The sequence below is a fragment of the Oncorhynchus mykiss genome, chromosome 23 (genome assembly GCF_013265735.2).
Source record: "Oncorhynchus mykiss isolate Arlee chromosome 23, USDA_OmykA_1.1, whole genome shotgun sequence".
In the NCBI taxonomy this organism is placed as follows: Eukaryota; Metazoa; Chordata; class Actinopteri; order Salmoniformes; family Salmonidae; genus Oncorhynchus; species Oncorhynchus mykiss.
Genome location: NC_048587.1, coordinates 3,322,886 through 3,345,385, shown reverse-complemented (window position 1 = coordinate 3,345,385; position 22,500 = coordinate 3,322,886). Strand labels below are relative to the sequence as shown.

The window sequence follows — 22,500 nt, the reverse complement described above, 5'->3', positions numbered from 1 at the left end:
GAGGTAATGTAACAACAACAAGAGGAGAGAGGTAATGTAGTCACATCAACAAGAGAGAGGTAATATAGTCACATCAACAAGAGAGAGGTAATATAGTCACATCAACAAGAGGAGAGAGGTAATATAGTCACATCAACAAGAGAGAGGTAATATAGTCACATCAACAAGAGAGAGGTAATATAGTCACATCAACAAGAGAGAGGTAATGTAACAACAACAAGAGGAGAGAGGTAATATAGTCACATCAACAAGAGAGAGGTAATATAGTCACATCAACAAGAGAGAGGTAATATAGTCACATCAACAAGAGGAGAGAGGTAATGTAGTCACATCAACAAGAGAGAGGTAATATAGTCACATCAACAAGAGAGAGGTAATATAGTCACATCAACAAGAGAGAGGTAATATAGTCACATCAACAAGAGAGAGGTAATGTAACAACAACAAGAGGAGAGAGGTAATATAGTCACATCAACAAGAGAGAGGTAATATAGTCACATCAACAAGAGAGAGGTAATATAGTCACATCAACAAGAGAGAGGTAATGTAGTCACATCAACAAGAGAGAGGTAATATAGTCACATCAACAATGGGAGAGGTAATATAGTCACATCAACAAGAGGAGAGAGGTAATGTAACAACAACAAGAGGAGAGAGGTAATGTAACAACAACAAGAGGAGAGAGGTAATATAGTCACATCAACAAGAGAGAGGTAATATAGTCACATCAACAAGAGAGAGGTAATATAGTCACATCAACAAGAGAGAGGTAATGTAGTCACATCAACAAGAGAGAGGTAATATAGTCACATCAACAAGAGGAGAGAGGTAATATAGTCACATCAACAAGAGAGAGGTAATGTAGTCACATCAACAAGAGAGAGGTAATATAGTCACATCAACAAGAGGAGAGAGGTAATGTAGCAACAACAAGAGGAGAGAGGTAATGTAGTCACATCAACAAGAGAGAGGTAATATAGTCACATCAACAAGAGAGAGGTAATATAGTCACATCAACAAGAGAGAGGTAATGTAACAACAACAAGAGGAGAGAGGTAATATAGTCACAACAAGAGGATAGAGGTAATGTACCCACAACAAGAGGAGAGAGAGAGAGGTAATGTAGTCACATCAACAATGGGAGAGAGGTAATGTAGTCACAACAAGAGGAGATATGTAATATAGTCACATCAACAAGAGAGAGGTAATGTAGTCACATCAACAAGAGAGAGGTAATGTAGTCACATCAACAAGAGGAGAGAGGTAATGTAGTCACATCAACAAGAGAGAGGTAATGTAGTCACATCAACAAGAGAGAGGTAATGTAGTCACATCAACAAGAGAGAGGTAATGTAGTCACATCAACAAGAGAGAGGTAATGTAGTCACATCAACAAGAGAGAGGTAATATAGTCACATCAACAAGAGAGAGGTAATATAGTCACATCAACAAGAGAGAGGTAATGTAGTCACATCAACAAGAGAGAGGTAATATAGTCACATCAACAAGAGGAGAGAGGTAATATAGTCACATCAACAAGAGAGAGGTAATGTAGTCACATCAACAAGAGAGAGGTAATATAGTCACATCAACAAGAGGAGAGAGGTAATGTAGCAACAACAAGAGGAGAGAGGTAATGTAGTCACATCAACAAGAGAGAGGTAATATAGTCACATCAACAAGAGAGAGGTAATATAGTCACATCAACAAGAGAGAGGTAATATAGTCACAACAAGAGGAGAGAGGTAATGTAGCCACAACAAGAGGATAGAGGTAATGTACCCACAACAAGAGGAGAGAGAGAGAGGTAATGTAGTCACATCAACAATGGGAGAGAGGTAATGTAGTCACAACAAGAGGAGATATGTAATATAGTCACATCAACAAGAGAGAGGTAATGTAGTCACATCAACAAGAGAGAGGTAATGTAGTCACATCAACAAGAGAGAGGTAATGTAGTCACATCAACAAGAGAGAGGTAATATAGTCACATCAACAAGAGAGAGGTAATGTAGTCACATCAACAAGAGAGAGGTAATGTAGTCACATCAACAAGAGAGAGGTAATATAGTCACATCAACAAGAGAGAGGTAATGTAGTCACATCAACAAGAGGAGAGAGGTAATGTAACAACAACAAGAGAGGTAATGTAGTCACAACAAGAGGAGAGTGGTAATGTAGTCACAACGAGAGAGCTAATGTAGTCACATCAACAAGAGAGAGGTAATATAGTCACATCAACAAGAGGAGAGAGGTAATGTAGTCACATCAACAAGAGGAGAGAGGTAATGTAGCAACAACAAGAGGAGAGTGGTAATGTAGTCACAACAAGAGAGAGCTAATGTAGTCACAACAAGAGAGTGGTAATGTAGTCACAACAAGAGGAGAGCGGTAATGTAGTCACAACAAGAGGAGAGCGGTAATGTAGTCACAACAAGAGGAGTGGTAATGTAGTCACAACAAGAGAGCGGTCATGTAGTCACATCAACATGAGGAGAGAGGTTAATGTAGTCACAACAAGAGAGAGGTAATGTAGCTACATCAACTACAGGTGCGAGAAGTAGAGGGAGGTAATGTAGCTACATCAACTACAGGTGCGAGAAGTAGAGGGAGGTAATGTAGCTACATCAACAAGAGAAGAAGCAATGTAGCTACATCAACAAGAAGCGAGGTAGAGGTTATTGAGCTTCATCAACAAGAGTAGAGTGGGGTAATGTAGCTACATCAACAAGAGTCGTGAGAAGTAGAGGTAATGTAGCTACACCAACAAGAGAGAAGTAGACATAATGTAGCTACATCAACAAGAGGTAGAGGTAATGTAGCTGCAACACCAAGAGAGAGTAGAGATAGGTAATGTAGCTACATCAACAAGAGAGAGAAGTAGAGGTAATGTAGCTACATCAAGAATAGAAAGGTAATGTAGCTAAATCAACAAGAAGAGATATAATGAGAGGTAATGTAGCTACATCAACAAGAGGAGAGATACATAGGGGTAATGTAGCAACATCAACGATAGAGGTAATGTAGATACACCAACAAGAAAAGATAAGTAGAGAGGTAATGTAGCTATAGCAACAGGAAGAGAGCGACGTAGAGGTAATGTAGATACATCAACAAGAGGTGTGATAAGTAGAGAGAGGTAATGTAGCTACATCAACAGGAAGAGAGAGAAGTAGAGAGGTAATGTAGCTACATCAACAAGAGAGAGGTATAGAGAGATGTAATGTAGCTACATCAACAAGAAGAGAGAGAAATAGAGGTAATGTAGCTACACCAACAAGAGCGAGATAGAGAGAGGTAATGTAGCTACATCAACAAGAAGAGAGAGAAGTAGAGAGGTAATGTAGCTACATCAATAAGAGCGAGATAGAGAGAGGTAATGTAGCTTCACCAACAAGAGAGAGAAGTAGAGAGAGGTAATGTAGCTACATCAACAAGAGCGAGATAGAGAGAGGTAATGTAGCTTCACCAACAAGAGAGCGAAGTAGAGAGAGGTAATGTAGCTACATCAACAAGAGCGAGATAGAGAGAGGTAATGTAGCTACATCAACAAGAGCGAGATAGAGAGAGGTAATGTAGCTACATCAACAAGAAGAGAGAGAAGTAGAGAGGTAATGTAGCTACATCAACAAGAGCGAGATAGAGAGAGGTAATGTAGCTTCACCAACAAGAGAGAGAAGTAGAGAGAGGTAATGTAGCTACATCAACAAGAGCGAGATAGAGAGAGGTAATGTAGCTTCACCAACAAGAGAGCGAAGTAGAGAGAGGTAATGTAGCTACATCAACAAGAGCGAGATAGAGAGAGGTAATGTAGCTACATCAACACAGCATAGAGCACCAGGTCAAATGGCCACCTGGTACCTACAGCACCATGTGAATCACAATAAAGAGGAATATTTTCTGATCTTTCTGATTTTAGAATCACAGTTGTCATTTGTATAGAATACAAAGAGGGATTTGAACTCCAATCGTTCGTCCTCTCTTCGTCGTTGGGAATGATCCGTGTGCTCGGGGCGCCCTAACCTGGTCCTCCCTCAGCAGCACACTGCCTCATATCAGATATCATGGGGAATTACTTCTGCTTTTTCTCATTACACACACACACACACACACACACACACACACACACACACACACACACACACACATCGCAGTGTGTTAATTCATTGATGGGTCTTTTCAAAGGCCGTGATGATAAAAACTCAAAATTTTCTCCTGTTATTGATTGTCCTTATCAGTCATATTTCAATGGTCTGTCTGTCTGTCTCCGGGGTTACTGCACTGTGCAATCACTTCCTACACAAGAAGGGGGAGGAGAAAGAGGGGGAGGAGAAAGAGGGAGAGGAGAAAGGTGGGGGAGGAGAAAGAGGGAGAGGAGAAAGAGGGAGAGGAGAAAGAGGGGGAGGAGAAAGAAGGGGAGGAGAAAGAAGGGGAGGAGAAAGAAGGGGAGGAGAAAGAAGGAGAGGAGAAAGAAGGGGAGGAGAAAGAGGGGGAGGAGAAAGAAGGAGAGGAGAAAGAGGGGGAGGAGAAAGAAGGGGAGGAGAAAGAAGGGGAGGAGGGAGAGGGGGAGGGTGTCTTGTCTATCAGATTAGAAATAAATGGTTTTGACTCTCTTCTCCTCCATTTTGACTTTCCCCCTCTATTCTGCTCTCTTCCACCCTCTGTTTCTTTCTCTGTCTCCATCTCTCTCCTCTCTTTTAACTTCCTTATTTATCTATACTGTACACCAGGGGTCATCAACTAGATTTAACTTCCTTATTGATCTATACTGTACACCAGGGGTCATCAACTAGATTTAACTTCCTTATTGATCTATACTGTACACCAGGGGTCATCAACTAGATTTAACTTCCTTATTGATCTATACTGTACACCAGGGGTCATCATCTAGATTTAACTTCCTTATTGATCTATACTGTACACCAGGGGTCATCAACTAGATCCTTATTGATCTATACTGTACACCAGGGGTCATCAACTAGATTTAACTTCCTTATTGATCTATACTGTACACCAGGGGTCATCAACTAGATCCTTATTGATCTATACTGTACACCAGGGGTCATCAACTAGATTTAACATCCTTATTGATCTATACTGTACACCAGGGGTCATCAACTAGATTTAACATCCTTATTGATCTATACTGTACACCAGGGGTCATCAACTAGATTTAACATCCTTATTGATCTATACTGTACACCAGGGGTCATCAACTAGATCCTTATTGATCTATACTGTACACCAGGGGTCATCAACTAGATTTAACTTCCTTATTGATCTATACTGTACACCAGGGGTCATCAACTAGATCCTTATTGATCTATACTGTACACCAGGGGTCATCAACTAGATTTAACATCCTTATTGATCTATACTGTACACCAGGGGCCATCAACTAGATTTAACTTCCTTATTGATCTATACTGTACACCAGGGGTCATCAACTAGATCCTTATTGATCTATACTGTACACCAGGGGTCATCAACTAGATTTAATATCCTTATTTATCTATACTGTTCACCAGGGGTCATCAACTAGATTTAACATCCTTATTGATCTATACTGTACACCAGGGGTCATCAACTAGATTTAACGTCCTTATTTATCTATACTGTACACCAGGGGTCATCAACTAGATTTAACGTCCTTATTGATCTATACTGTACACCAGGGGTCATCAACTAGATTTAACGTCCTTATTTATCTATACTGTACACCAGGGGTCATCAACTAGATTTAACTTCCTTATTTATCTATACTGTACACCAGGGGTCATCAACTAGATTTAACATCCTTATTGATCTATACTGTACACCAGGGGTCATCAACTAGATTTAACTTCCTTATTGATCTATACTGTACACCAGGGGTCATCAACTAGATTTAACATCCTTATTGATCTATACTGTTCACCAGGGGCCATCAACTAGATCCTTATTGATCTATACTGTTCACCAGGGGCCAGGGTCAGAACATAATTACAAATCATTTGTAGACTGCAAATTGACCGCAAGAAGCCCTAAACAGATGTCATATTTGACTAAATCATAAATTCAAATCTTGCTAACATTTGTAGGCGATATGATCACGTCTCTCTGTCATACGTGGGAATACTTGGGACCAGAGTTCCAAAATGTAAATCACTTGGAGACAATTTATTTCCTGGTGTTCGTTGTCTTCTATGTTCAACAATGAACATGTACATTTAAAAAAAAAAGTATTTTATTTTTGCCTAGAGAACTTGGGGGGACTAATAAAAACACCCGCCTCCAGTTGGGGAACCCTGCTGCACTCTGGGTAAATTACACACTGCCTGCCTGCAGTGGAGTACAGAATGTTGGGGAACCCTGCTGCACTCTGGGTAAATTACACACTGCCTGCCTGCAGTGGAGTACAGAATGTTGGGGAACCCTGCTGCACTCTGGGTAAATTACACACTGCCTGCAGTGGAGTACAGAATGTTGGGGAACCCTGCTGCACTCTGGGTAAATTCCACACTGCCTGCCTACAGTGGAGTACAGAATGTTGGGGAACCCTGCTACACTCTGGGTAAATTGCACACTGCCTGCCTGCAGTGGAGTTCAGGATGTTGGGGAACCCTGCTGTACTCTGGGTAAATTACACACTGCCTGCCTGCAGTGGAGTACAGAATGTTGGGGACCCTGCTGCACTCTGGGTAAATTACAGACTGCCTGCCTGCAGTGGAGTGCAGATTGGTTGCAGGATTTCTCAATCGCCCCAATCTCAAACAAAACCCCAGAAATACAAGACCTCCTCCCTTCCCCCCCTCCTCACATCTCTACTCTCTCTCTCTCCCTCCTTTCTTTCTTTCTCCCTCTCCCTTCGTTCTTTCAGTTGTATTGAGTGGTGAGCTTGTCCCTCTCTTTCAGATTAGACTTCAGTGAGGAGGGAACAAAGCCAACACACTTTGCTCCCCTGAATAGGTGTTAGAAACCAAATCAGCCCTCTTAGTTCCCCTTTATTTCCTTCTGTCTGTCTCTAATTCTCTCTCTCTCTCTCTCTCTCTCTCTCTCTCTCTGTCTCTCGCTGTCTCTATCTGTCTCCCTCTGTCTCTCCCGCTGTCTCCCTCTGTCTCCATCTCTCTCTCTCTCTCTCTCTGTCTCTCTCTCTGTCTCTCTCTGTCTCTGACTCTCTCTTTCTCTCTGTCTCTCTCTCTGTGTCTCTCTCTCTCTCTGTGTCTCTCTCTCTCTCTGTGTCTCTCTCTCTGTCTCTGCGTCTCTCTCTCTCTCTCTGTCTCTCTGTGTGTCTCTCTGTCTCTTTCTCTCTCTCTCTCTCTGTGTCTCTCTCTCTCTCTCTGTGTCTCTCTCTCTGTCTTTCTCTCTCTCTCTCTGTCTCTCTCTCTCTCTCTCTCTCTCTCTCTCTCTCTGTGTCTCTCTCTGTCTCTCTCTCTGTCTCTCTGTGTCTCTCTCTGTCTCTCTCTCTGTCTCTCTGTGTGTGTCTCTCTCTCTGTGTCTCTCTCATTGTCTCTCTCTGTGTCTCTCTCTCTGTCTCTCTCTCTGTCTCTCTGTGTCTTTCTCTCTGTGTCTCTCTGTGTCTCTCTCTCTGTCTCTCTGTGTCTCTCTCTCTGTCTCTCTCTGTGTCTCTCTCTCTCTCTCTCTCTCTGTCTCTCTCTCTGTCTCTCTCTCTCTGTCTCTCTCTGTCTCTCTCTCTCTGTCTCTCTCTCTCTCTCTGTCTCTCTGTGTCTCTCTCTCTGTCTCTGTCTCTCTCTCTCTGTGTGTCTCTGTCTCTGTCTCTCTCTAAGGAAGGAGAGAGGGGCGGAGGGGGAAACAGGACCGTGTAACACCAAACTCCTCTCTTTCTTCTTGGCTTTTCTTCTTTCTCCTGTACTCCACTGACTCACACACCTCCCCTCTACATCCCTCCCTCCCTCTACCTCTCCCCATGCCAGGATATGCATCTCTCCATCCATTGTTCAGCAACCAGGCCCCAGCAAAGGGAAGGAGGGAAGAAAAGGAGAGAGAAAGACCCCTACAACATTATAATTAACTGGAAGTTGAGAAACAGCCCTCTCTTGATCAGGCCATTCCCTTCTCCTCCACCTCATTCCAGCCCTCTCCTCTTTCTACTCCTCTTAATCCTCCCCTACTTCACCCTTCTGTGTGAGAGAGTAAAGGAGAGAGAGGAAGTGAGAAGGAGCGTTAGAGAGTGTTAGAGAGGGAGCGCTAGAGAGGGAGAGGGAGCGCTAGAGAGGGAGAGGGAGCGTTAGAGAGGGAGAGGTAGCGTTAGAGAGGGAGAGGTAGCGTTAGAGAGGGAGAGGTAGCGTTAGAGAGAGAGAGGGAGCGTTAGAGAGGGAGAGGCAGCGTTGGAGAGGGAGCGTTGGAGAGGGAGCGTTGGAGAGGGAGCGTTAGAGAGAGGAGAGTTAGAGAGGTACAGGGAGCGTTAGAGAGGGAGAGGGAGCGTTAGAGAGGGAGAGGGAGCGTTAGAGAGGGAGAGGGAGCATTAGAAAGGGAGAGGGAGCGTTAGAGAGGAGAGGGAGCGTTAGAGAGGGAGAGGGAGCATTAGAAAGGGAGAGGGAGCGTTAGAGAGGGAGAGGGAGCGTTAGAGAGGGAGCGTTAGAGAGGTACAGGGAGCGTTAGAGAGGGAGAGGGAGCGTTAGAGAGGGAGAGGGAGCGTTAGAGAGGGAGAGGGAGCGTTAGAGAGGGAGAGGGAGCGTTGGAGAGGGAGGGTTAGAGAGGGAGAGGGAGCGTTAGAGAGGGAGAGGGAGCGTTGGAGAGGGAGGGTTAGAGAGGGAGAGGGAGGGTTAGAGAGGGAGAGGGAGCATTAGAGAGGGAGAGGGAGCGTTAGAGAGGGAGAGGGAGCGTTAGAGAGGGAGAGGGAGCGTTGGAGAGGGAGGGTTAGAGAGGGAGAGGGAGCATTAGAGAGGGAGAGGGAGCGTTAGAGAGGGAGAGGGAGCGTTGGAGAGGGAGGGTTAGAGAGGGAGAGGGAGCATTAGAGAGGGAGAGGGAGCGTTAGAGAGGGAGAGGGAGCGTTAGAGAGGGAGAGGGAGCGTTAGAGAGGGAGAGGGAGCGTTAGAGAGGGAGCGTTAGAGAGGGAGAGGGAGCGTTAGAGAGAGGAGAGGGAGCGTTAGAGAGGGAGAGGGAGCATTAGAGAGAGGAGAGGGAGCGTTAGAGAGAGGAGAGGGAGCGTTAGAGAGGGAGAGGGAGCGTTAGAGAGGGAGAGGGAGCGTTAGAGAGGGAGAGGGAGCGTTAGAGAGGGAGAGGGAGCATTAGAGAGGGAACGTTAGAGAGGGAGAGGGAGCGTTAGAGAGGGAGAGGGAGCATTAGAGAGGGAGAGGGAGCGTTGGAGAGGGAGGGTTAGAGAGGGAGAGGGAGGGTTAGAGAGGGAGAGGGAGCGTTAGAGAGAAGAGAGTTAGAGAGGGAGAGGGAGCGTTAGAGAGGGAGAGGGAGCGTTAGAGAGGGAGAGGGAGCGTGGGAGTTGGAGAGGGAGCGTTAGAGAGGGAGAGGGAGCGTTAGAGAGAGGAGAGGGAGCGTTGGAGAGGGAGGGTTAGAGAGGGAGAGGGAGCATTAGAGAGGGAGAGGGAGCGTTAGAGAGAAGAGAGTTAGAGAGGGAGAGGGAGCGTTAGAGAGGGAGAGGGAGCGTTAGAGAGGGAGAGGGAGCGTTAGAGAGAGGAGAGGGAGCGTTAGAGAGGGAGAGGGAGCGTTAGAGAGGGAGAGGGAGCATTAGAGAGGGAGAGGGAGCGTTAGAGAGAAGAGAGTTAGAGAGGGAGAGGGAGCGTTAGAGAGGGAGGGTTAGAGAGGGAGAGGGAGCATTAGAGAGGGAGAGGGAGCGTTAGAGAGAAGAGAGTTAGAGAGGGAGAGGGAGCGTTGGAGAGGGAGGGTTAGAGAGGGAGAGGGAGCATTAGAGAGGGAGAGGGAGCGTTAGAGAGAAGAGAGTTAGAGAGGGAGAGGGAGCGTTAGAGAGGGAGAGGGAGCGTTAGAGAGAGGAGAGGGAGCGTTAGAGAGGGAGAGGGAGCGTGGGAGAGGGAGAGGGAGCGTTAGAGAGAGGAGAGGGAGCGTTAGAGAGGGAGAGGGAGCGTTAGAGAGGGAGAGGGAGCATTAGAGAGGGAGAGGGAGCGTTGGAGAGAAGAGAGTTAGAGAGGGAGAGGGAGCGTTAGAGAGGGAGAGGGAGCGTTAGAGAGGGAGAGGGAGCGTTAGAGAGGGAGAGGGAGCGTGGGAGAGGGAGAGGGAGCGTTAGAGAGGGAGAGGGAGCGTTAGAGAGAGGAGAGGGAGCGTTGGAGAGGGAGGGTTAGAGAGGGAGAGGGAGCGTTAGAGAGAAGAGAGTTAGAGAGGGAGAGGGAGCGTTAGAGAGGGAGAGGGAGCGTTAGAGAGAGGAGAGGGAGCGTTAGAGAGGGAGAGGGAGCGTTAGAGAGGGAGAGGGAGCATTAGAGAGGGAGAGGGAGCGTTAGAGAGAAGAGAGTTAGAGAGGGAGAGGGAGCGTTAGAGAGGGAGGGTTAGAGAGGGAGAGGGAGCATTAGAGAGGGAGAGGGAGCGTTAGAGAGAAGAGAGTTAGAGAGGGAGAGGGAGCGTTGGAGAGGGAGGGTTAGAGAGGGAGAGGGAGCATTAGAGAGGGAGAGGGAGCGTTAGAGAGAAGAGAGTTAGAGAGGGAGAGGGAGCGTTAGAGAGGGAGAGGGAGCGTTAGAGAGAGGAGAGGGAGCGTTAGAGAGGGAGAGGGAGCGTTAGAGAGAGGAGAGGGAGCGTTAGAGAGGGAGAGGGAGCGTTAGAGAGAGGAGAGGGAGCGTTAGAGAGGGAGAGGGAGCGTTAGAGAGAGGAGAGGGAGCGTTAGAGAGAGGAGAGGGAGCGTTAGAGAGAGGAGAGGGAGCGTTAGAGAGGGAGAGGTAGCGTTAGAGAGGGAGAGGGAGCGTTGGAGAGGGAGAGGGAGCGTTAGAGAGGGAGAGGGAGCGTTAGAGAGGGAGAGGGAGCGTTAGAGAGGGAGAGGGAGCGTTAGAGAGGGAGAGGGAGCGTTAGAGAGGGAGAGGGAGCGTTAGAGAGGGAGAGGGAGCGTTGGAGAGGGAGAGGGAGCATTAGAGAGGGAGAGGGAGCGTTAGAGGGGGAGAGGGAGCATTAGGGAGGGAGAGGTAGCGTTAGAGAGGGAGAGGGAGCGTTAGAGAGGGAGAGGGAGCGTTAGAGAGAAGAGAGTTAGAGAGGGAGAGGGAGCGTTAGAGAGGGAGAGGGAGCGTTAGAGAGGGAGAGGGAGCATTAGAGAGGGAGAGGGAGCGTTAGAGGGGGAGAGGGAGCATTAGAGAGGGAGAGGTAGCGTTAGAGAGGGAGAGGGAGCGTTAGAGAGGGAGAGGGAGCGTTAGAGAGGGAGAGGGAGCGTTGGAGAGGGAGGGTTAGAGAGGGAGAGGGAGCATTAGAGAGGGAGAGGGAGCGTTAGAGAGAAGAGAGTTAGAGAGGGAGAGGGAGCATTAGAGAGGGAGCGTTAGAGAGGGAGAGGGAGCGTTAGAGAGGGAGAGGGAGCATTAGAGAGGGAGAGGGAGCGTTAGAGAGGGAGAGGGAGCATTAGAGAGGGAGAGGTAGCGTTAGAGAGGGAGAGGGAGCATTAGAGAGGGAGAGGGAGCGTGGGAGAGGGAGCGTTAGAGAGGGAGAGGGAGCGTTAGAGAGGGAGAGGGAGCGTTAGAGAGGGAGAGGGAGCATTAGAGAGGGAGAGGGAGCATTAGAGGGGGAGAGGGAGCGTTAGAGAGGGAGAGGGAGCGTTAGAGAGGGAGAGGGAGCATTAGAGAGGGAGAGGGAGCATTAGAGAGGGAGAGGGAGCGTTAGAGAGGGAGAGGGAGCATTAGAGAGGGAGAGGGAGCATTAGAGGGGGAGAGGGAGCGTGGGAGAGGGAGCGTTAGAGAGGGAGAGGGAGCGTTAGAGAGGGAGAGGGAGTGTGGGAGAGGGAGCATTAGAGAGGGAGAGGGAGCGTTAGAGAGGGAGAGGGAGCGTTAGAGGGGGAGAGGGAGCGTTAGAGAGGGAGAGGGAGCGTGGGAGAGGGAGCGTTAGAGAGGGAGAGGGAGCGTGGGAGAGGGAGCATTAGAGAGGGAGAGGGAGCGTTAGAGAGGGAGAGGGAGCATTAGAGAGGGAGAGGGAGCGTGGGAGAGGGAGCATTAGAGAGGGAGAGGGAGCGTTAGAGAGGGAGAGGGAGCATTAGAAAGGGAGAGGGAGCGTTAGAGAGGGAGAGGGAGCGTGGGAGAGGGAGCGTTAGAGGGGGAGAGGGAGCGTTAGAGAGGGAGAGGGAGCGTTAGAGAGGGAGAGGGAGCGTTAGAGAGGGAGAGGCAGCGTTAGAGAGGGAGAGGGAGCGTTAGAGAGGGAGAGGGAGTGTTAGAGAGGGAGAGGGAGCGTTAGAGAGGGAGAGGGAGCGTTAGAGAGGGAGAGGGAGCGTTAGAGAGGGAGAGGGAGCGTTAGAGAGGGAGAGGGAGCGTTAGATAGGGAGAGGGAGCGTTAGAGATGGAGAGGGAGCGTGGGAGAGGGAGGGTTAGAGAGGGAGAGGGAGCGTTAGAGAGGGAGAGGGAGCGTTAGAGAGGGAGAGGGAGCGTTAGAGAGGGAGAGGGAGCGTTAGAGAGGGAGAGGCAGCGTTAGAGAGGGAGAGGGAGCGTTAGAGAGGGAGAGGGAGCGTTAGAGAGGGAGAGGGAGCGTTAGAGAGGGAGAGGGAGCGTTAGAGAGGGAGCGTTAGAGAGGGAGAGGGAGCGTTAGAGAGGGAGAGGGAGAGGGAGGGTTAGAGAGGGAGAGGGAGGGTTAGAGAGGGAGAGGGAGGGTTAGAGAGGGAGAGGGAGGGTTAGAGAGGGAGGGTTAGAGAGGGAGAGGGAGCGTTAGAGAGGGAGAGGGAGCGTTAGAGAGGGAGAGGCAGCGTTAGAGAGGGAGAGGCAGCGTTAGAGAGGGAGAGGGAGCGTTAGAGAGGGAGAGGGAGCGTTAGAGAGGGAGAGGGAGCGTTAGAGAGGGAGAGGGAGCGTTAGAGAGGGAGAGGGAGCGTTAGAGAGGGAGAGGGAGCGTTAGAGAGGGAGAGGGAGCGTTAGAGAGGAGAGGGAGCGTTAGAGAGGGAGAGGGAGCGTTAGAGAGGGAGAGGGAGCATTAGAGAGGGAGAGGGAGCGTTAGAGAGAGGAGAGGGAGCGTTAGAGAGGGAGATGGAGCGTTAGAGAGGGAGAGGGAGCGTGGGAGAGGGAGCGTTAGAGAGGGAGAGGGAGCATTAGAGAGGGAGAGGGAGCGTTAGAGAGCAGGAGACCTTGGGGGATGTGGATGCATTGAGACAAGGAAACTATGGTTGTCAACAGGTTGGAATACATAGACGCTATCAAGCACCCCAGATACAAGCTGTGATATAGTGTGTGTGTGTGTGTGTGTGTGTGTGTGTGTGGAAGCAAGGAAAGGGGATGATGGTGTTTTCTTCATCTGTTTATTCACCTGTCATTGGTTCTGATAATGATTACTAGGCCCCCCCCCTCTGTCTCCCTCCCTCCCTCCCTCTGTCTCCCTCCCTCCCTCCCTCAGTCTCCATCCCTCTCTCTCCCCTCCCTCCCTCTGTCTCCCTCCCTCCCTCAGTCTCCATCTCTCCCTCCCTCCCTCCCTCCCTCCCTCAGTCTCCCTCCCTCCCTCCCTCAGTCTCCATCCCTCTCTCTCCCCGATCCCTCTTTCTCCATCCTTCTCTCTCCCCTCCCTCCCTCTGTCTCCCTCCCTCCCTCAGTCTCCCTCCCTCCCTCAGTCTCCATCCCTCCCTCAGTCTCCTCCCTCCCTCCCTCAGTCTCCATCCCTCTCTCTCCCCTCCCTCCATCCCTCCCTCCCTCAGTCTCCATCTCTCCCCTCCCTCCCTCTGTCTCCCTCCCTCCCTCAGTCTCCATCCCTCTCTCTCCCCTCCCTCCCTCCCTCTCTGTGTATCAGGTGACAGGGGGATTGGGGTTGATAATCAGGGTCTGTATTTTCTCATCAGTCTTAAATCAGACCAATTACACGCTAGCTGATGGAGAGCATGGTCAGGTTGATGTAGGGTGATAAGAAACACACACACATATACAGACAAGCACACACACACACACACACAGATACAGACAAACACACACACACCCCTCTAGGATTAAGCGCTCTGTCTCAGGGTATCTGCCTCTCTTATCAGAGACAACCATCCCTGACATGACCTGTCTTCTGCCATGGCTGCAGTGTTACACACACACACACACACACACACACACACATATTTATTTAAGGTTATTGTGATGTGCAGTACCAGTCAAAAGTTTGGACACACCTACTCATTCAAGGGTTTTTCTTAGTTTTTACTATTTTCTACATAATATTGAAGACATCAACACTGTGAAATAACACATATGGAATCATGTAGTAACCAAAAAAGTGTTAACCAAATCTAAATATATTTTAGATTCTTCAAAGTAGCCACCCTTTGCCTTGATGACAGCTTTGCACACTCTTACGAGCCTCTCGTGTGCCTCTCTTGTGCCTCTCTTGGGCTGAGGGATATTTTAGCCCAGGCTAAGAGGAGTGTTCACACGTGCACATTGTAAAGTGGGCTAGCACCAACCTTAGCCCAGGGCTAGCTGGCCCTGCTCATCAATTCATACTGTTTAACCCTTCCGTCTGAGGACAGGAAACATTGGTTGCTATGCCTAACAAAAATGGTTGCTATGCAGGCGGGCTAACCTCTTCTCACCGAGCCAACTAAAGAGACGAACTCTACAGCAGGAACAGCAGCAAACAATACATTGTTCTCCCTGTTCATAGATGTTCTATCTACATTTAATTGAATAAATCCATAATAATAATATAGGTCATGAAAGTTTACGTCTCGTTTGTTCACAGCGTTCTCTGTTCAGCGGCCAGATCGAATTTCTCAAGTGAAACATTGTTGGAAAAGGCAGACAGCGAGGTTTATACAGGCCAGACACAGGGGACATGGTGTTTATACAGGGGACATGGTGCTGATACAGGGGACATGGTGTTAATACAGGGGACATGGTGTTAATACAGGGGACATGGTGCTGATACAGGGGACATGGTGCTGATACAGGGGACATGGTGCTGATACAGGGGACATGGTGCTGATACAGGGGACATGGTGCTGAAACAGGGGACATGGTGCTGATACAGGGGACATGGTGCTGATACAGGGGACATGGTGCAGATACAGGGGACATGGTGCTGATACAGGGGACATGGTGCTGATACAGGGGACATGGTGCTGATACAGGGGACATGGTGCTGATACAGGGGACATGGTGCTGAAACAGGGGACATGGTGCTGATACAGGGGACATGGTGCTGATACAGGGGACATGGTGCAGAAACAGGGGACATGGTGCTGATACAGGGGACATGGTGCTGATACAGGGGACATGGTGCTGATACAGGGGACATGGTGCTGATACAGGGGACATGGTGCTGATACAGGGGACATGGTGCTGATACAGGGGACATGGTGCTGATACAGGGGACATGGTGCTGATACAGGGGACATGGTGTTAATACAGGGGACATGGTGTTAATACAGGGGACATGGTGTTAATACAGGGGACATGGTGTTAATACAGGGGACGTGGTGTTTATACAGGGGACATGGTGTTAATACAGGGGACATGGTGTTAATACAGGGGACATGGTGTTAATACAGGGGACATGGTGCTGATACAGGGGACATGGTGCTGATACAGGGGACATGGTGCTGATACAGGGGACATGGTGTTTATACAGGGGACATGGTGTTAATACAGGGGACATGGTGTTAATACAGGGGACATGGTGTTAATACAGGGGACATGGTGCTGATACAGGGGACATGGTGTTAATACAGGGGACATGGTGTTAATACAGGCCAGACACAGGGGACATGGTGCTGATACAGGGGACATGGTGCTGATACAGGGGACATGGTGCTGATACAGGGGACATGGTGCTGATACAGGGGACATGGTGCTGATACAGGGGACATGGTGCTGATACAGAGGACATGGTGCTGATACAGGGGACATGGTGCTGATACAGGGGACATGGTGTTAATACAGGCCAGACACAGGGGACATGGTGTTTATACAGGCCAGACACAGGGGACATGGTGCTGATACAGGGGACATGGTGTTAATACAGGGGACATGGTGTTAATACAGGGGACATGGTGTTAATACAGGGGACATGGTGTTAATACAGGGGACATGGTGTTAATACAGGGGACATGGTGCTGATACAGGGGACATGGTGCTGATACAGGGGACATGGTGCTGAAACAGGGGACATGGTGTTTATACAGGGGACATGGTGTTAACACAGGGGACATGGGGGGACATGGTGTTAATACAGGGGACATGGTGTTAATACAGGGGACATGTTGTTAATACAGGGGACATGGTGTTAATACAGGGGACATGGTGTTAATACAGGGGACATGGTGTTAACACAGGGGACATGGTGTTAACACAGGGGACATGGTGTTTATACAGGGGACATGGTGTTTATACAGGGGACATGGTGTTAATACAGGGGACATGGTGTTAACACGGGACATGGTGTTAACACAGGGGACATGGTGTTTATACAGGGACATGGTGTTAATACAGGGGACATGGTGTTAATACAGGGGATATGGTGTTTATACAGGGGACATGGTGTTAATACAGGGGACGTGGTGTTTATACAGGGGACGTGGTGTTAATACAGGGGACATGGTGTTTATACAGGGGACATGGTGTTTATACAGGGGACATGGTGTTAATACAGGGGACATGGTGTTTATACAGGGGACATGGTGTTTATACAGGGGACATGGTGTTAATACAGGGGACGTGGTGTTAATACAGGGGACGTGGTGTTAATACAGGGGACATGGTGTTTATACAGGGGACATGGTGTTAATACAGGGGACGTGGTGTTAATACAGGGGACGTGGTGTTTATACAGGGGACGTGGTGTTAATACAGGGGACATGGTGTTTATACAGGGGACATGGTGTTTATACAGGGGACATGGTGTTTATACAGGGGACATGGTGTTAATACAGGGGACGTGGTGTTAATACAGGGGACGTGGTGTTAATACAGGGGACATGGTGTTTATACAGGGGACATGGTGTTTATACAGGGGACATGGTGTTTATACAGGGGACATAGTGTTTATACAGGGGACATGGTGTTTATACAGGGGACATGGTGTTTATACAGGGGACATGGTGTTTATACAGGGGACATGGTGTTTATACAGGGGACATGGTGTTAATACAGGGGACATGGTGTTTATACAGGGGACATGGTGTTTATACAGGGGACATGGTGTTTATACAGGAGACATGGTGTTATTACAGGGGACATGGTGTTTATACCTGTCTTATTGTTTAACATCGGTCGCGTGTTGTGTTTGTCCGTTTGCCCCGGGCTTTGGAATACAAGTGGAAATCCTTAGCCCAGGGCCAGTCTATCCTGGGGCTAAGATATCCTGGGGCCAGTCTAGCCAGAGCTGAAGCTTATCAGCCCGGGGCCAGTCTAGCCTGGGGCTAAGAACGATGCAGTGTGAAAAGATCTCCTGTCTCTACCCTCATCTCCTCAACCCCCTCACTGTCTCAACCTCCCACTCCTCCTCTCTCATCCCTCTCTACCCTCATCTCCTCAACCCCCCCACAGTCTCACCCCCCCACTCCTCCGCTCTCATCCCCCTCTACCCTCATCTCCTCAACCCCCTCACTGTCCCCCCCCCCTCCTCCGCTCTCATCCCCCTCTACCCTCTACCCTCATCTCCTCAACCCCCTACCCTCTCACCCCCCCCACTCCTCCGCTCTCGTCCCCCTCTACCCTCTACCCTCATCTCCTCAACCCCCTCACTGTCTCACCCCCCACTCCTCCTCTCTCATCCCCCTCTACCCTCATCTCCTCAATCCCCTCACTGTCTCACCCCCCACTCCTCCTCTCTCATCCCCCTCTACCCTCATCTCCTCAATCCCCTCACTGTCTCACCCCCCACTCCTCCTCTCTCATCCCCCTCTACCCTCATCTCCTCAACCCCCTCACTGTCTCACCCCCCATCCCCCTCTACCCTCATCTCCTCAACCCCCTCACTGTCTCACCCCCCACTCCTCCTCTCTAAGTCATTAGGTTTGGTGTAGTAATGAGATGTGTTCCTGTGTAAGTGGTTTAGTTTGGTGATGGCTGGTTTGGTGTAGTAATGAGATGTGTTCCTGTGTAAGTGGTTTAGTTTGGTGATGGCTGGTTTGGTGTAGTAATGAGATGTGTTCCTGTGTAAGTGGTTTAGTTTGGTGATGGCTGGTTTGGTGTAGTAATGAGATGTGTTCCTGTGTAAGTGGTTTAGTTTGGTGATGGCTGGTTTGGTGTAGTAATGAGATGTGTTCCTGTGTAAGTGGTTTAGTTTGGTGATGGCTGGTTTGGTGTAGTAATGAGATGTGTTCCTGTGTAAGTGGTTTAGTTTGGTGATGGCTGGTTTGGTGTAGTAATGAGATGTGTTCCTGTGTAAGTGGTTTAGTTTGGTGATGGCTGGTTTGGTGTAGTAATGAGATGTGTTTAACCCTGTGTGTCTGCGCAGGCGTATGATGTTTTTGCCAACCTGGGCATCAGTCGTCTGCTGGAGCCATCTGACATGGTTCTGCTGGCCATCCCTGACAAGCTGACCGTCATGACGTACCTCTACCAGATCAGAGCCCACTTCAGTGGAGAGGAACTCAACGTGGTGCAGATAGAAGCCAACAGCAGCCGCAGCACATACAAGGTGGGTCTGTTGATGTTCTGTAGTAATGCATACAAGGTGGGTCTGTTGATGTTCTGTAGTAATGCATACAAGGTGGGTCTGTTGAGGTTCTGTAGTAAAACATACAAGGTGGGTCTGTTGATGTTCTGTATTAAAACATACAAGGTGGGTCTGTTGATGTTCTGTAGTAAAACATACAAGGTGGGTCTGTTGATGTTCTGTAGTAATGCATACAAGGTGGGTCTGTTGATGTTCTGTAGTAATGCATACAAGGTGGGTCTGTTGATGTTCTGTATTAAAACATACAAGGTGGGTCTGTTGATGTTCTGTAGTAATGCATACAAGGTGGGTCTGTTGATGTTCTGTAGTAATGCATACAAGGTGGGTCTGTTGATGTTCTGTATACATACAAGGTGGGTCTGTTGATGTTCTGTATTAAAACATACAAGGTGGGTCTGTTGATGTTCTGTATACATACAAGGTGGGTCTGTTGATGTTCTGTAGTAAAACATACAAGGTGGGTCTGTTGATGTTCTGTAGTAATGCATACAAGGTGGGTCTGTTGATGTTCTGTAGTAATGCATACAAGGTGGGTCTGTTGATGTTCTGTAGTAATGCATACAAGGTGGGTCTGTTGATGTTCTGTAGTAATGCATACAAGGTGGGTCTGTTGATGTTCTGTAGTAATGCATACAAGGTGGGTCTGTTGATGTTCTGTAGTAATGCATACAAGGTGGGTCTGTTGATGTTCTGTATTAAAACATACAAGGTGGGTCTGTTGATGCTGTTAAACCTCGTATTCACCTCCAGCACAATACCACTGTTTCTAGACTCTATGGGGAAACTGCTTTTTTTCTGTGTGAGGTCATCAGGGTCTCTGAGCAAATGTCCCCGTGTGAGGTCATCAGGGTCTCTGAGCAAATGTCCCCGTGTGAGGTCATCAGGGTCTCTTAGCAAATGTCCCCGTGTGAGGTCATCAGGATGTCTTTATTTATTTTGATTCAGTGACTTTCAACAACTAGTTCCCTTCCTGGGGGAGGATGTTTGATTCGCTGTGTCCCAGCGAAACTCATATTAGTTGGGGGGGGGGGGGTTTGTGAGAAAGAGTTATACAACTACATTTAAAATGTTATTATTCTTGTCATTAAGGTGGGAGACTTCGAGACAGACACCAACGCCTCCATCGGCCAGGACAAGTTCTATGCCGAGCTAAACGTCAGTGACGCTAATGCCCAGACCACTGGATCCAGTGGGGACGTTAGCATCGGAGCTAACGGCGCTAGCGCCACCAATGGAGCCGTGGGGAAAGAGGAGGAGGAGATGGAGGTGGTGAGGAAGAGTGAGACTGTGTCTTTCTCCCTCCCTGACTTTGGGGTGTCCCCCTCCTCTCTCACCTCACCCCCCCTCCCCTTGCCCCGCGCGGCTCTACCCCCCACCGCCACAGAGTCCTCCCACCCCAGAGCAGCGCCTCGCTCCCTTGCCGCCACACCTCTGGGAGACGATCGCCATCAATTACAACTATCCCTGAAGGCAGTCACCCTGGACCTGAGCCAGCTCCCTCTGAGGACGGAGAGAGGGACGGAGAGAGGGACGGAGAGAGGGACGGAGAGAGGGACGGAGAGAGGGACGGAGAGAGGGACGGAGAGAGGGATGGAGAGAGGGACGGAGAGAGGGACGGAGAGAGGGACGGAGAGAGGGATGGAGAGAGGGACGGAGAGAGGGACGGAGAGAGGGACGGAGAGAGGGACGGAGAGGGAGACGGAGAGGGAGACGGAGAGAAGGACGGAGAAGGAGACGAGGGAGCAGGAAGGGATAAGGGATGGAGCCCCGGACAACGGGGCCCTAGATTCAGGGTCCCCTACACGGCAAGGAACCTCGGGACCCCCAGGGGCCTCGTCTCCCTCCTCCCACAAGATGGGCTTCTCCTACAACCGTGATGCTGACCTCATCAAGAAGAAGAGGGCCAGCCTCCGTCACTCTGAGTCTGAGACCGCCTCCGACTGCAGCAACCCCACCCCTGACAACCACGCTGACACGCCCACTAAACAGGTAAATGTCTAGACATTCCTACTGATTTGATTGATTGATTGATAGACTGATGAATTATATCTCAGGTTCGTACACCGTTTGGTGAGACCTTTAAGGACACCAGCTGTAGACACTCTGACTCTTAACAGGTCAACACCCTAACGACGGTTCTTTCGTCACCTCCACACGTTTATTTCATCCCTGCCGCACCTAATTAAACTACTCATCTTCTCGTCAGTGATCAGTGTAATCAGGTGCTCTTGTCCGAAGCTACAACCTGATGAATGTAACAGTGTAGCTTCGTGCTGAAGAGGCAGAGTTGAGAAACACCGATCCAGTCAAACAGCATATGGTGCTTCTGATGGGTTTCTGCCACGGAGAAAACTGCTGCTTCCCATCCCGTTTCAGATGTTGTCACCGTGGGCCCGAGCAGCCGTCAGGTGGAGAGGCGCTAACATTACCCAAACATCCCACAAGCTCTTTTGACATTTCATTATATTTTTCATTATATTTCTCATCCCGCTGTGTGATGGCAGGTTGTGCTCTGGCTGCGTGGATACGCTTCACAGGACACGCCTCCGTTCTCGCAGTCACACACACACACACACGCCTGTCTGCCTGCCTTAACCCCTCGATCATAACACCGTTTAACACCTTGAAAGGTCGCGGTGGAGGTCACTGCAGTCATAATGCTACGTCTACGTCACTGCTGTATATTAAATGATTAGCATCACTGTTATGGCTTTGTGGTCCGACTTGGAAAACTCCAGATGTCCGTTATTTCCGGCGTGACCCGGTTGTAGCAGGTTGAACCTTGTTCAGCTCTGCAGAGTGGCCACTAACTGGCACAGCCTCATAGTCATCAAATCATAGTCAACCTAATCTTAACCACACTGCTAACCCTAATGCCTAACCTTAACTACATGTCTAACCCTAATGCCTAACCTTAACCACACTGCTAACCCTAATGCCTAATCCTAATCTTAACCACACTGCTAACCCTAATGCCTAACCCTAACCTTAACCACACTGCTAACCCTAATGCCTGACGCTACAGTCCCACCTGACCAACATCCGGTGGAATTGCAGAGCGCCAAATTCAAATTAAATTACTATAAATGTTTAACTTTCATCAAATCACAATCGTAAAACATCAAAATAAAGCTTAATTTGTTGTTAATCCAGCCGCCATGTCAGATTTCAAAAAGGCTTTACGGCGAAAGCAAACCATGCGATAATCTGAGGACAGCGCTCGGCACACAAAACATTACATACCAGCCAAGTAGATTAGTCACGAAAGTCAGAAATAGCAATAAAATGAATCACTTACCTTTGATGATCTTCGTATGGTTGCACTCACAAGACTCCCAGTTACACAATACATGTTTGTTTTGTTCGATAAAGTCCCTCTCTATATCCAAAAACCTCCATTTTGTTGGCGTGTTTTGTTCAGTAATCCAATGGCTCAAATGCGGTCACAACAGGCAGAAGAAAATTACAAATAGTAACGGTAAAGTTTGTAGAAACATGTCAAATGATGTTTATAATCAATCCTCAGGTTGTTTTTAGCGTCGTCAATATAAAAGAAAACCAAGAAAGGCGCGCTCTCGGTCGGGCGCAGCAAACAGCTCTGGGGACATCCTACTATCCACTCACTCAGAGTTGTAATTCTCCCTAATTTTTCAGAATAAAAGCCTGAAACAATGTCTAAAGACTGTTCACAACTAGTGGAAGTCATAGGGAACAGATCCTATCCCAGGTCCTATCCCTTTAAATGGTGAATCGGCTTTCATTGGAAAAACAGCCATT

At 48.8% G+C, this 22,500-nt stretch overlaps 2 protein-coding genes across 2 annotated transcripts in view; both read left to right on the top strand.

The window, feature by feature from the left end:
* Nucleotides 1-20,346, top strand: part of LOC110514665 (EH domain-binding protein 1-like) — a gene marked incomplete at its 3' end in the record, with an annotated part of 194,972 nt that extends 174,626 nt beyond the window's left edge. The window contains exons 14-15 of the mRNA XM_036960124.1: nt 18,502-18,684; nt 19,813-20,346. Coding sequence (XP_036816019.1) covers nt 18,502-18,684; nt 19,813-20,346 — 717 coding nt within the window. The remainder of the gene's footprint in view (nt 1-18,501; nt 18,685-19,812) is intronic.
* A 15-nt stretch (nt 20,347-20,361) lies between these two features.
* The window catches only part of LOC118943857 (EH domain-binding protein 1-like), a 43,670-nt gene continuing 41,531 nt past the window's right edge, over nt 20,362-22,500 (top strand). Inside the window, exon 1 of the mRNA XM_036960125.1 lies at nt 20,362-20,712. Coding sequence (XP_036816020.1) covers nt 20,362-20,712 — 351 coding nt within the window. The remainder of the gene's footprint in view (nt 20,713-22,500) is intronic.